General features: G+C 40.9%; 1 protein-coding gene across 1 annotated transcript; it reads left to right on the top strand.

The window, feature by feature from the left end:
* Positions 1-1,652: 1,652 nt before the first annotated feature.
* On the top strand, positions 1,653-10,799 carry SOD2 (superoxide dismutase 2). The gene is made up of 5 exons (XM_075499082.1): positions 1,653-1,763; positions 2,918-3,120; positions 7,279-7,395; positions 9,168-9,347; positions 10,268-10,799. Exons 1-5 carry the CDS (start codon positions 1,735-1,737, stop codon positions 10,411-10,413), a joined length of 675 nt encoding a protein of 224 aa, XP_075355197.1. The 5' UTR covers positions 1,653-1,734; the 3' UTR covers positions 10,414-10,799.
* The last annotated feature ends 3,671 nt before the right edge of the window (positions 10,800-14,470 follow it).

Genomic DNA, 14,470 nt, shown 5'->3' with positions numbered 1-14,470 from the left:
TTACAGTAATTGCTATTAATTGTGCTAAGGTTAAAAAAAGCATAGCTTTCAGGTGGTGACAGCTTGCTACTTAAATCTGTGAGTTACTATAGGACATTCATGTCTTAAAACCTCATAGAAAGATGATTTTAATTTTCTCAAGAGTGTGTGGTACTTAATTTTTAAATAGTAAAAAATCAAAGCTTAGCTAAAGAGCTAAAAAAAATTAGAAATACAAATTATACCCTCATAGAAGGTTAGCTTAACTTGTTGAAGGAACATAATTGTAAGGCAAGGTCTTTCTCTCCTTAGAGGGTATCTTCTAAATAAGCAGGCTGAGGTGTTTTATTTGTTTGAAATTTTTTTTTCCCAAAATGAAAGCAACCCAGCAATAACAAAATGCATCATATAATTGACTTGCTTTCTTGGAACACTTACTGCAAAGCATTAGTGAATTGCAGTATAATAATACATAGAGAAATGCTAAAACCAGTAATATTCATGTTCTTGCTTGGCTGTCAATGCCTGTATTATGACATTTAATAATCCTGAATGTACTTGGTTCATCTTAATAAAAGATGACATTTTATTGATCACCAATAAATACAACATATTCCTCTTTAAAATGAGGTACTGCCTAAATCTTGCTGTATAGATTTTCAGCATTTGGGGGGAAAAAACTTGTTTCCAAATCTTCTGTTGACTTAGGACAATTCAGCTTTTATTGTATCTGCTGATAAAGCAGTTATTTTCACTGCTCAGATTTCCAGAGAGTACTGCTGGCTGATAGGTGAAAGTAAATTAACATGGTTTTCTAGGGTCCTTCAAGAAGCCAGGGGATGGACACACACCTCTGTACTGTGCCTCACAGTAGGCTGAGATTCCCTGTGTGGGTCCCCAGGTGGATTTCCTGGCAATTTCCAAGATAAGGTAATTTATTTTCAAGAGGATTGTTCAGACCTAACCCCTGCTGAATTTTTGTAACTTGTGTTTTTGTAGTCTGATAAATGTGGGTTCTGTAAGATCTTAGACTATATGCATTTGTTTAAAAAGATAAAAAACACAATATTGAGGGTTTTGGGGTAGCAGAGATGATTTCCATACAATTCAAATTTTACCTAATGTTTGTCTTGTCTGCAGAGTGCCTCCTAACTCTGAGGGAAGACTTCTCACTGACCTTTCTGGAGAACCAATTTTTAATGTCTCTGAACTCATTTGCACTAACTATACTGATTATTTTAGTTGATGGGGTTAAGGTACCCAAATGAAGGATTTTCATCAGCACTAAAGGCCGTTGAATTGCTACCAGGAGGAAAACATGTTGGGAAACAAGATGTGCACAAAAATGAGGAAAAGAACAGAAAGTAACCAAAAAAAAAAAAAGTAAGTCACAGACAAAATAGCTGAAAAGGTATTTGTAAGCGCTGCTGGTACTGTCAGTAAACGTTTCTTTGCCAGGCACGTTTTCAGAGCTTACTATGGCTGTCTTGTGCTGCTGTATCCTCTCTGGAGCCCAGCAGCCCTACAACAGGCAGGAGCTCCTGGCAGGCAATCTTCTGCTTGGTAGAGGCTCCCCGTAGGCTAGCCCTCCTCCTCAGCAGCTGCGGCGGGCAAGGCCCGACGCCAACCGACCTTCCACGGCAGCGAAGCTCAGCCCCCTCAGCTGCCCGCCCTCGGGGGCGGGCGGTGCCGGGGGCGGGCGAGCGGAGACGCAGTTGCGCCGTCGGTGTAGCGCCCGGCCGCGAGATAGCCGCCATGTTGTGCCGCTTCGCCTCGGCGGGCAGGTGAGAGCCGCGCCGCGGGGGGGTGGCGGAGCGTAATGGCCGTCAGAGCCCCTCAGCGTGAGGCGGCGGCTGGGCCGCACTCAGCCTCCGCGGCCGGGTGATGGGTGGGAGGGGAGGAGGCGGCGGTGGGGTCGCCCGCTCCTTGCCCCTCAGTGGCTCCCCGCCATTTCGGGAGGAGGGAGGTCGCGCTGCTGCCGACTGCTCCGCAGGGCTCGGTACTGGCCCGGGCAGTGGCATGGCCGGGGGCTGCTGGCGGGTTGTCCTTTCACCCTCCCAGGTTCCGCCCTCGGCCTCTGCCGAGGGGCTCTCATTGCTTGATACGGTGCTGCCAGATTCTCTTGTCTTCGCTAGGCAGGGTCGCCGCGTTTGGCCTCTCTTCAGGGCCCCGAGTTTTGCTGTTGTTTTGTCCCTGGTTTATGCCAAGGTCACCAGCAAAACATAAAAGCGCCTTAGGAGTTGACCTTCCTCCCAGCCCAGCGGTTCTCTTTTTGCCATGTCTCATGACAAGTGCAAGGTGTTAAAATGGGGAAGGATAACCATAGCCTGTGTGGTTTTCTGTGCTGGACATCGCGGCTGCCCTGTCCTCATGCAGCGTGTGGTTTTTCCAGCACCCGCCATGGGGACAGTGTAGCACGTGTGTTGGCACAGGAGGCGTTAGTGCTGAAGAGGTTCAGTCCTGGGAACCCAGTGGCTGTGTGGGTTTTTCAGCCTTTTTATTTTTTCAAGGCAGGGACCTTTTGCATAGTGAGGGATGGAAACTTACCAGGGATATCTTGGCTTCTATTTTTAATAAATAAAGATTAGGTGAAGCTTTGAATGTTAGCTTGTTATTGCTGGCTTTCCCTTCCTCTCCCCACCTTTGCCTTGCTTGCATGTGTGGGAGGGCGTGTGACTCTGCAGTGGCTTGGAGGGCTTGATTTGAGAAGTGGCAGCTTTACATTGCGAAGCCTTAGATCTGTGACCTTTATGTGAATTAATCTCTGCAATTAAGCTACAGAGTGTGCTTGCCTTGAGCTCCAGAAAAATGGAAATTTGACTTCTTTATCTAAGATATCACCCTGTGTACTTGCACCAGCTGATCATAACAGTTGTGGTTTCAGTGGTAAAGTCTAAGTACTGAATAAGAGTACTTCCTTCTGTTTTTTCTCTTCTAGAAGCGGTACCAAGTTGATAGCACCATTGGGATGCTTGGTCTCTAGGCAAAAGCACACTCTTCCTGACTTGCCGTATGACTATGGCGCTCTGGAACCTCATATTAATGCAGAGATCATGCAGCTGCACCACAGCAAACATCATGCCACCTACGTGAACAACCTGAATGTGGCGGAGGAGAAATACGAAGAGGCACTGGCAAAAGGTTTGTATATCCACAGTCAACAAATGAGATGGAAGCTAGTTAATGTAGATGATATAGGAGAAAAAAAATGGATAGCCCTTCTTTCCAGTGGAAATAGTTTCTTTTAAAAGTTTTGGATTATCTAATTCAAGCTTGCTTTTTTTTTTTTTTTAATAAAGTGAAATGCTATTAGGAACAAGCTTTTGTTATAAGCTTCAGTGGTGCTGATAAGTGGAAACTAGGTGTAGCTAAAAAGCATGAATTTCGTTCTCTGTAGTACTGTAAAACTAGAAGAAAATTCATTGATTGTTGTGGATTTAGTCCATATTTACATTAGTAACTTGAACCAAAGACTGAGTCAATAAAAAATTGCAGTCGTTTTACGAAACAAATACTTTGTAATGAAAGGTTAATAACAAACTTATGTAAAGTAAAATTTGTGCAGTGTGATGTTTTTCACATCACGTGCTCTGCTGGCTCTTGTGAGGTAATCTTAGTTGTCTACAAATGGAGGTAAGACAAATGTGCAGTTAATGTATATGACACCCAGTGAAGAGATCTGAATTTGGGTGTCGGTTATGCCAGTGGGTCAGATTAAGGAGTCACATAGCTTGCATGCCAGTGTGAGACACTAGAATATACAGCAAGCCATCATGGAAGTTTTTGTTAAGATCTCAAGTTGAATCTTGAGATATGCTGACTTCTATGAAAACTTTACAGTTGTTCTAGCTGGGCAGTACTGAAACACATGAAATGCTTTATTCAAACCTTCTTTCAGCCAGACTGATGAAAACGTGTAAAATAACGTGTATCTCTTTTTAAGAAGGCTTATTTTCTGAGTTGTTTTCTGTTGTGATGATCTTTCTAGAGAGTACCAGTTTACCTCTAAGAAGTGATTACTTTATAGGCTCACTTCTGTCTGGTTGCCAGGTGGGTTCACAGTGTAATTTAACTGCTTGGGCTTGGATGAAAGTGAGAATTGTCAATATCTGAGTAAACTTGAACCCTGTAGTCCTTGATAAATGCTAGTGTGCTTGAACAGAGAAAGTTGGTTACCTATGAAAGTTTAGATTTTCAAGTGCCTAAGTAAGCCTAAAAATAATTTGTGCAGTCTAAATTAATGAACTAATGAGGTTCGACTGTGAATCAGGCAATCAAAAGATTGTCTGCTGCTTTGTCCTGCCAGTGGTGGATGCAGGAAAGTTGTATTCTGGAGATTTAATTAGTGCAAACAGAATTGAGGAGGGAACCTGAACTGTGATAAATCAGTGGATCTGCTGCTGATGTTACTTATGCTGTTTAATGACCAAGGCTTCAGCCACTAGTGGAGGCAGAATTTGTGGTTAGCAGAAACATCTGCAGTGTTGTGGATCCTTTTAGGTGTTTTTTAAAAATACTATAATTTGATAGGCTTTCATCACTTGGTGTTGGAAATGGTGTATCTAGAGGTAGAAGTTAATCTTTGCCTAAGGATTTTGCAGGCATTATTTTGCAAATGAGTAATGTACTGGTGGTGGTCATGCATATCAAAGCAGACAAGTATTTGCTTGCGATATTTGAGTGTGGGGTTTTTTTTTTTGTTTACCCCCCCCCCCCCATTGGTATCCCAGTATACTGTGTGTAGTATTTTGACCCTCATTAGAAAGACTTCTAAGACCAGGATTCTGGAAAGGGCAAAGTATGAACTGTCACCTCATTCTCTTAGTATTGTCTTTCTTTTTCCATACTTAAAAACTGAGAATGATCAAAAAATCTTTATGCGCTGAGTTTCAGTGTTGGGTTACACAGCATGTCTAATCGCTATCTCATACCTCTTCTGGATAACAGAACCTTGTCAATGGCTTTTGTTCAGCAATAGAAAGTAAAATATACTCTTCATCTTTAACGTCTTCTTCACCTATCTATATCTGCTTAGAAAACTCAAAGCTGTCCTGAGTTGAGTCCTGTTGGCTTATGTTGTCAGCTCATTTGAAAATGAGTATGCAGTTCTGTGATAGGGTGCAGCACAGGACTTTGTTCTTTGTTTCAGCGTAAGCTGGTTCTGATTACTGGTTCATCAAAATGTGCAGGATGGGCTAATTAAAGGATATAAACTTGAAATTTATTTTCGGTGAAAGCTTGTGCCTACCAGAATTTTCCCTGCTCTTTTCTGACAGTCATGTGACCTGTGGTGCTTTACTTACTGCTCTTGCAAGGAAACAAATGTCTCTTGGTAGACTGAGAAACTGAGCTGACTAGTCTCTGGAGCACCTCTAAGCTGCCTGTCTTGTTTTACTGAGTTGTCCTCTATGGCTGTGTTGAGGAGCATGGTAAGCTGGAGCAAAGGCCAGGGACTCTGTATACAAATAAATTCCAAGATACTTCTGCTGTAACTTAAGGGCAAGTTACTTTTTTTCTATTGTCTTTTCAGTGCAAAGTTCAGCAGGGCTGATCTGACAGCACCACAAATACTGTATTTAAGGACAATGGTCAAATGCCATCTCTGGTTCCTGGTGATCCTGGGGAATAGGTTCCTCTAAGGAATGGTGGAATAAACAGTGATAAAGACATTAAAGACATCCTGGGTTATTTTTGGATTTCTAGCTTGTGTTATATTGTATGCTCTGGATGAACTTAAAAGTGTCATTAAGGCATGCAAAATTCAAGGAAAATGTCCCAAATATGCCATTTGACTGGGTGTGAGAGTTGTCTCATCCTTAACTTGATACCTGAATTCAGCAAATAGTGTTTGTACTAACTGCATTGGATGCTTTGTTCCAGTCCTGTACCCCTCTGGTTTTGTTGCTCTGGGTATTATTAGGACTGGAGATGCAGAGATCACATATTAGTAGTCATAGACTGTTTTTTAACTCACAGATATTTTCTGAATGGGGAAAAAACCCCCATATTGCATGTGAAAGTGAATTGGTGTAGGGACAAAATTATTCTTAAGAAAAGTTTATAGAAAACTGTTTAGTTTCTGCATCTTAAGGAAACTCTTTACTATAACAGTGGTCGTTTCCAGCAAAACCAAAAAGCCACGGGTGTCTGATTGAGTGCTACTGTAATTTATTTTAGCAAAGCATTAAATTCTGTATTTTTGGGGGACTTGCAAGTTATATTGGAACAGCTTCATCCAGGTATTTTATTTGTATGAAGCTTACCAAGGCTGTTGTAGTTTCTGAAGGATATGAGGAGATGCTGAGAACCTGGAATCCTGTATTAAAACCGTAGTATCAGGTATGCTACTGCTTCGTGGCTTGCCTTCATGTCTGTGTTAAGATGACTCATTTATTGCTATAGGAAGACTTCTACCATTCATTCCTGAAAGTGAGTGGAGGAAACAGCTGCCCCCACTGATTTCTTACTACAGAATGTATTGGAGTCGTGCAAGAAGCTTCAAAGACCTTTGAAATGTTTCAGTTCTTGTAAAAGCCATAATAGCATTCAAAACATTTGTGGTGAAGTGGAGCAAAACCATTTAGAGGCACAAGGCACCAGTGAATTCTTTAAGGAATATGACATTTTGTGGAGAGGGAGGAAGTACAGGGCTGTCTGATCTTGATTTCAGATGCAGGGTTCTGTAATGCAGAGTAAAATGATCTGGGTCACTATCTCTTCCTGCAAGTACCTCATTCAAAAAAACCAAAAACGAAACAAAAAATAGTAGGGAGAAGAACATTCTGTTCATGTACATGCTCACTGTACTTACCAGCTTTCTCTGAAGCACAAACTGTTTGCCCTGTAAATTGTTTAAGAAGTTTAAAAATTCTTGGTTTACAAATCAGTGAGCTAATGGGTGAACAATGTTCTTGTCTTGTAGTGGTAATACTGAGCAATTTACAAGTGCTGGGTCCTTAAAATGTTTTGGCTCTACTGGTTGCTTTATTTTGCTGTAGAATGGCAGTAAATCTTATATGTGTAATATGGGTTGCCTGATAGGTGCAATATTGGCAGATCACATGTCATTACAGCATAAGAAAAGGTCAAAGATAAAGAAATCTTTAATGTAGTTTATGTCAGTGACTATCTAAAATATGGATAACAGTCACAAACCTTATCTTTTCCATAGACATGTTATAGACTAGTAAGACTTGAAAGATTTTGGAGATCGATGGAGGCTTAGTGGCAACTTAGTGACTACTGTGGTGATGATGATATTTTTATTTATCTATGTATTTTTATATTCTGCATCCTCAGGTGATGTTACAGCTCAAGTGTCACTTCAGCCTGCACTGAAGTTCAATGGTGGGGGTCATATAAATCACACCATCTTCTGGACAAACCTTTGTCCTAATGGAGGAGGAGAGCCTAAAGGTTAGTGCTTGTTGTGACTGTTTACTGTGTCAATTTTAATTGACCAGTAGAACTGATGATCTTTTCTCTCTTTGAAGGAGTCTGAAGGATCTTTATTTTTCAGAGTTAATTTGCCAGTCTGTATGATAGTTATCACAGTTCTGAGGAATTCAGCGTTTTTGAGATGCGAGTCAAGAATATAAAAAGCTAGCCCTGTGCTAAGTGTTTTTAATTTCTAAATCTGATTGTGTACACTGCAGAATACTTGGCTGTGCTGCATATTGTCCTTTCCATCTTCATATGAGAAAACAGGTTTTCAAAGCTATGCTAATTAAGTTCCCATATATGTACTCGGTTCACAGAAAAGGAAAAAATGTGCTGCAGACCACGCAACCTAGTGGGTGGGGTTATGTTCCAATTTGAAATAGGGATGGTTTAGCAGTTAAAGCCTAAAGAAAGAAATCCCCTTTGGGAGGATAGAGTAGTGATTATCTACAAGTGACCTGCAATTAAAAGTAAAGGCCCTATAATACAGATCTCACAAAAGCTTTTGTGATAAACTTGAGGTTTTTGAATGAGGTTTATATGCCTCTCTGTAAATTGGTGGGCTTCAGGTGCTTTGTACTGTGGTTCAGTGTTCATAGGTGACATCTGCTTGTGACTTTTGACTCTACCATGGAAGTACAAAGATGCTCTGAAGATGATCTAGTTAAGACTAGAGCATGAAGTTCTGAAGTTTTGAAGCTGAAATTTCAACAAGTAGTTCTGATGTCAGTCCATTTCTGATAGAGCTTGGTTTTAGATGACATTCGCAGAAAAGATGCTTTAAAGCCTTGATTTTTGTCTCCCAATTTCTGTGAAGTTTCTGTGAAAGTCAGTAAGCGTAAAATGTCATCTTTCAGTTTCAACTGAATGGTTCAAGGCTTTTGTAGGAAGCTGCTAAAGTCTGTCTTACGATGCACTTGCAGCTATCACCAAGAGATTTTCAAGACCATCTGTCTGAAGGTGGAAGGAATGAAGAATTCTCCAGCATTGCCCTGTATGAAGTATTCTTACACATGCTAATTAGAAAGCTAATTAGAGAGGAACGTAGATGCCTTCAGGTTTTGAGCAAACACTTAAATATCTGAAAATGACAAGTGTGCTACAGTGTAGGGGAAAGAAAGTAGTTTGACAGTGCATTGTTACACTAAACAACTCTAGTTTCTGTTCCCTTTGCCCCAGCACAGGTTAGCTTAACTGTATTAATAAAGAAGGGATCTAATCATGGAGCCCACTTATCCATGTCAAATAGACTACTTAACTGTAGAAGCAGATGTAAATGTAAAATCTGAGGGAAGTGGTTAAATACCTCTTACTATGTGTAGGTTCATTATATTGATATCAAAGATGTCCAAATATTGCTTTGTACTAAGACAAAGAAGTCACAGCCACTTAGCGTTGCCCTTCTAGATATGCAGACTAGCTCTTTACCTTCTTTCTTAGTCCTCTGTGGCAAGACAAGAGGACAAGAATGTAAACGCCTGAGTGTCCTGTTGATAGTACCCTGACTGTGTCTTTGAGGACAGCGTGTTTGACTAGTGCACTAATTTCTTTCCAGTCTGCCTGCCCTCTTGAGCAGGTTGGGACAGAACTGTTAATTAACGATGCAACTACTCTGTTTGTCTAGACACTTCCTTCCCACAGAGCCCCAGTGCTTCTGTTCCTCTTTCCTTCTATTTCCAGGTGATGTCTGGAAATTGAAAGATGTCAAGTACCTGATGTTCTGTGATCTTTCTGTGCTTTCTTTAAAGGAGAATTGATGGAAGCCATCAAGCGTGACTTTGGTTCCTTCGCAAACTTCAAGGAGAAGCTGACAGCTGTATCAGTTGGTGTTCAAGGATCAGGCTGGGGGTGGCTCGGCTATAACAAAGAGCAGGGGCGCCTACAAATAGCGGCTTGTGCAAATCAAGACCCTTTGCAAGGAACAACAGGTCAGGTTTCTTCCCCTCTGCTTCTCTCTTTGTAGATTTCATAGGCAAGTATATGAGATCTGAAAAGGGCTTTGTGGACAAATGCTGAGAAGAAATTGCTGGATAAATGGGGCTGGAAAACTGAATATCACTACTAGCAGAAGTGAAAAACAGTTGCAGTTTTTAAAACAGCATTTGTAAAGCAGGATTTTACAACCTGTGAAGAGCAGTAGGGTTTAAAGTCTGTCTAGTCAAAGGGGAAGTAGATGGGGCATATTGTGAAAGTGCTCTTTCTTAGACAATAGTTTTAGCTTAGGCTCCTTTGGATTCTTTTTGAGTAACTGGGGTAGCTTGCCTGTATTGAGGACGATTAAGCCTCTTGCCTTTAGATTGTTTTCTCTGGCAGAGGGGCTATTCACGGAACTGTCAGTGTAGGCCAGACAACAGGAGAGAGGAAGGTGTACAGAGTAACTCTTGTTACTATGTAGGCTGGGTTTAAAATGGAAGGGTTATAATCTGCTTCCTTAATATTGGTAAAGAGTAATGAGTGTCAATTAAATAAGCCTTGGATGGGGATAAATCTTACAGCTAGACAAGCAGGGTAATACTGGCCATGATCCAAGTGCAAAGTAAAGATGTAAACCTGTCAAAAATGACTTTATCTTGTTTCAGTTATGCCTTCAAGGCAATTCTAGAGTATTCATAGGTGTTTATCTTAATCAGCTCTTTCAGTTTATGCAATATGTGTGTGTGTGGAGAGCAAACAATTCCGTAAAATGTTGCAGTAAGCACCTGTGTGCTGGAGAGCTCTTTGTCTTCTGGCAGATAAAGACTGAGAATTTGGATACAACTTTGGGATGCAATATAAGACTTTACGTGTAAAGCCTGTTTTCACAGATTTACAAAATTTCTCCTCCTGTTTTTTTTTTTTTTTTTTACAGGTCTCATTCCTTTGCTAGGAATTGATGTATGGGAACATGCTTATTATCTTCAGTATAAAAATGTTCGACCTGATTATTTGAAAGCCATCTGGAATGTGATCAACTGGGAGAATGTATCTTCAAGATATGCAACTTGCAAAAAGTAGAGTGGAATTCTTGCACAGACTACTAAAATGTCACCACTTCTACTCTGATACCACTCTTGTAGTAATGCCCGTGGCTTACAAATGAATTGCTCTACTGCAGAAAACACGTAGCTCATCCAACAAAAGCATTTAATAATCAAGCAAAGTGTCTGCTTGTTTAATTCTGTGAGAGCTATTTACTTAGATTTTTGAAGCTTTAAACTGTTGTGCAATAAAGGGAGACACTTCAAGTAATCTTTTCCATTGCATACAGAAACATAGATCACCTTGCTGAAGCTTATTGAGGTAATGGATTTCCTTGTTGCAGTAAAATACCTAAGCGGAAAGATGTACTTCATGTTGCTATAAACAAATAAAACTCAAAAGAAGAATCTTCTATAACTGTCTGTAAGAGACTCATTTTTAGTAATAGCTGGTCCAGTTACTTACTTGATTTGAAAATGGTTGGAGAAGAGAAATGCCTTCTGTAATTTGTTGTATTACAGGGTATGGAGCTTTCTTACCGATTAAAAAGACAGGTGAAAGGGGAAATAGGCGTGGCTGTGCCTGCCTGACTTGACTCTCTTCAGTCATCCCTACCTTTTCGTGGATCTCTTTAAGTGAGATCTTCATGTATTGCACTGATGCACTAGCTTGTGACGTGTCACCTTGGGCAAGAGTTACAGTACTGGGTCAGGCTAAATTGTTCATGTAGGAACTGAATGACAGCATGTGATACACATTCCGTACTAGCTGTTCAAGTATATCCTAAAACATCTTTTGACTTAAGAGACTGATTATGTGCATATATTAAGTATAAATTGTCTCTGTGTTCCTGTAGCTGTGTTTCTGAAGCAGTTATAACAAGTTAAAGTTAATGCTTGAGGTGGGAATGAAGTACCGTCTGGTGTAAAGGAGCATGCCCAAAAGGTCTTGAAAAATACAAGAAATTGTTGGCGTGTGTTGGTTTTTTTGCTAATTCTGTTGCAAGTATTTCAGAGGGGACGCTACTGGACGTACATAGTACCTTGCGCATAAGTTTTCTTTGAGCTTTCTTAGTATGCTCCTTTAAGTTCAGGATGGATTCTCAGGGAAACAAGGAATTGGCTTACATTACCATACTGCTAGGCTGCTATTTGGAAGTATCAAGTAAGATCAAGGGGAGAACTGTTTATAAAGAAAGAAATGCCTTCCATTAGCAGGTGCAGGGAGAGAAGCTACCACCACCATAGGAACTTGGACTTAGTCTTTAGTCACTAACCAAAGCTGCGACTGGCAAGATATCCCTATTGTGAATGGAAGTAAGTTAAGCAAACATGGCTTATTTCACATTTGAAGTGGTTCAGGTTTTTTCTTCCTACTGTGGGATATTTTTTCTCTAGGCCTAGTTCTCATCTCAGATATGCAGCTTGAGCTTCTGCTTAAGTCTGGATTTTTTCATGATCTTCTTTAAAACTTACATCATCCTCCCTCACATCCTTGGTTTGCCTCTGAGGGTGTGAGAACAGTGATGAAGAAAAATAAGTCTATTGGTAATCAGTCTGGCAGCTTTTGACTTGAATTAAAAAAAAAAAGCCTACTGAAGGCTCCATATTCTTGCTGTCTGCAGAATCCTCTGTACGTCTGGAAAGCTGGTGAACAAAGTCTATGTCACAAACTATGCTCAGCTTTTCTTCTTAGAGAGGAAACCTGGCTCTCCATGAGTAAACACTAGCGTCACATAGATTTTTTTTTTTCCCTGACAGAAGCTTCTGGAAAAAGAATTATACTTTCTAGGTGGCAATTCAAAACTAAACTTTTGCTGTAGTTATTTACTGGGGTGATCAGTTTATTTTGAAACCCATCTTCCTAACTTAATGTTCCCAGCCTCTGTCCTCATGTGTTTCCTTCTAAGCACTTCAGGATGCTTAAATTAATGCAAAACACATCACGTAGCCCGTAATATTCCTGTTGCAAGACTATTGAGGCAAATCCTTTTTAAGGAGTTAATATTAGTTAGAGTTGATTAATATTGTTGATAATTATCGGAGAAAGGAACGGTATTTATCATAACTTGTAAATCGTGTAGCTAGCTATAGATATAAAGCTTAATTTAAGCAAGTTGGGTTGGTATCTGGATTATTAAAGGCCAGTACTTAGGTTTTAGTTGTCAGACTTCAGCTTACTGAAATCCTGCAGATAAGGTGGATTGAGCAGGGGTGAAGCAGTGGCCTTTTTTTAGAGGAGGAACAAGTACTTCGGATATGAAGAGAATCCTTTGCTTCTTACTTTCTAAGTAAGGACCTTCACAGTACAGAGGAGGTGTGTTGTGTTTACCAAGGAGTCCGAGTGAAGATGAAGGAAACAGCGAAGTCCTTTTTTCTTTCCTTATTCAAGACTATATGATACGGTGAAACACCATATAGCAGAGATCAAAAACCCCTAGTGCAGTGCTCCTCGTCAGTGACTGAATGCTGAGGTGGGCCTTTGTTGGTGAGTGCCATAGTGCATGTGTCGGGCATCTCCTTGGTACTGCACACTCTTAAGGAACAGAGCCGTAAATGTGCCTATACTCGGTGCTCTGGAAGGGAGTGCTTGAGCTATGGGGGAAGCCTGAGTTAAGGCGCTGAGGACGTAAACCATGGAGAGCTCCTCGAGCAGGACCGGCTCTTGCCGAGGCTTTAAAGCCAGTAGTGTGAGACATATGCTGATCCGACATATGCTGGTAAGGCTCAGTTTCTGCTGTGCACCAGGTTAAGAAGCAGGTCCGCTCATCTCCTGCTTACAGTCGGCTGGTGAACTTGTCCTGATGCCTTGTATCCTGTCTTTAAGTCTGCACGTAGAAAGTCCAAAGCTGTGTACAAACAGGAATGTTTGTGGATAGGAAGATGAAAATTTACTAAATGTTGAAGGCAAATAGTAGGAACACTGAAGCAATGAAAATGATTTAATGCTTGTTCTGGTGGACAATTATGAAGGATAAACAAAGGTTGGTTGTGTGGTTTGTTTGAAGGAAGGGCTTAGTTAAACTGTCTTAACTCCAAACTTCTGTGAAATCTGGAAAAAGTCCTAGTGGTTCTTGTGACACCAGGAACTGACTGAAGTACGTGCCTGTAATTTAGCAGGTCTGCTAGCAGAGTTGTCAACTGTCTGGGCAGTGAAAGTGCATAAACCTCCTACTAATCTGTGTTAGACAGTAAACTTGGAACTGCTGTTGCTATTCAGAACTATCACTTTGCATTACACAAGTTGCTGTGGAGGTGGGCAGGTGTCTCTCTCCCTACATTAACTGAGAAACAGGAAGGTAAATAATTACAAGCAATCTCACGTGCCCTGTCTGGACAAGTCTAAGGCCCATTACTCAAAACCTAAACTCCTAATGCAGTTTGTTCTACCTAGCGCTTCCTGACCCTAATGGTAAAAATAGTAGCTGTGTGTGTAAAGTTATCTCCAACCTGAACTGTGCAGGGTATCTCTCATCAATGAGCATGAAATTACTTGCAGACTTGATCTGCATGACAGGAACGATGAGTTTTCTAACTTCAGTGCTAGCTGAATCGGTCTTTGACCTGGGCCAAACAGAAGAGTTGCGGAAGAATTGCATCCTGACAGTTCCCCTGAGCCTAGCTTTTGTCAGACCTTGCTTAACCGTGTTGCTTATGAAGATGTTACGTATGTATACACAGTTAATTTGTGTGTAGGCCACACTATGTTAAAACAAGAACTTGGAATTGTTTTCAAGAAAGGAAAAAAGTGCAGTACCTAAACCCAAATCCTCTTGGAAATGATTACGTATTATGAGTCGGAAGAACGAAGTGCATCAGAGTGATCCCATAAGAAATACTTAGGGGTGGCAAAGCTGCGGCACTTGGAGACTTTGGTTTGCAGACTACAAACAGATTTCAGTGGCTGAACTTCTTTTCAGAAACAGATGCAATCGGGTCTCAAAGGGCAATACGCTGCTGCGAAATGCAAATGCACATTTGTGATTTTTTTTGCTGACCTGTAAAACACATTTGCAGGCTAATATGAATTGCAAAGCATGTGTGTCTCGTTTTGTACTAGAAAAGATTAAAGCGTTTAAGGCCAGCCAAACCGA

Source organism: Mycteria americana, chromosome 3 (genome assembly GCF_035582795.1).
Source record: "Mycteria americana isolate JAX WOST 10 ecotype Jacksonville Zoo and Gardens chromosome 3, USCA_MyAme_1.0, whole genome shotgun sequence".
Classification (NCBI taxonomy): Eukaryota; Metazoa; Chordata; class Aves; order Ciconiiformes; family Ciconiidae; genus Mycteria; species Mycteria americana.
The sequence above is the reverse complement of the archived record's forward strand: the minus strand, read 5'-3'. Positions and strand labels throughout refer to the sequence as shown.

Bases quoted from the DNA above. Each gene is read 5' to 3' on its own strand.
- SOD2 (XM_075499082.1), top strand. From the start codon at position 1,735: ATGTTGTGCCGCTTCGCCTCGGCGGGCAG. The intron at 1,764-2,917 runs GTGAGAGCCGCG...TTTCTCTTCTAG, and splicing joins CGCTTCGCCTCGGCGGGCAG to AAGCGGTACCAAGTTGATAG. The intron at 3,121-7,278 runs GTTTGTATATCC...CTGCATCCTCAG, and splicing joins CGAAGAGGCACTGGCAAAAG to GTGATGTTACAGCTCAAGTG.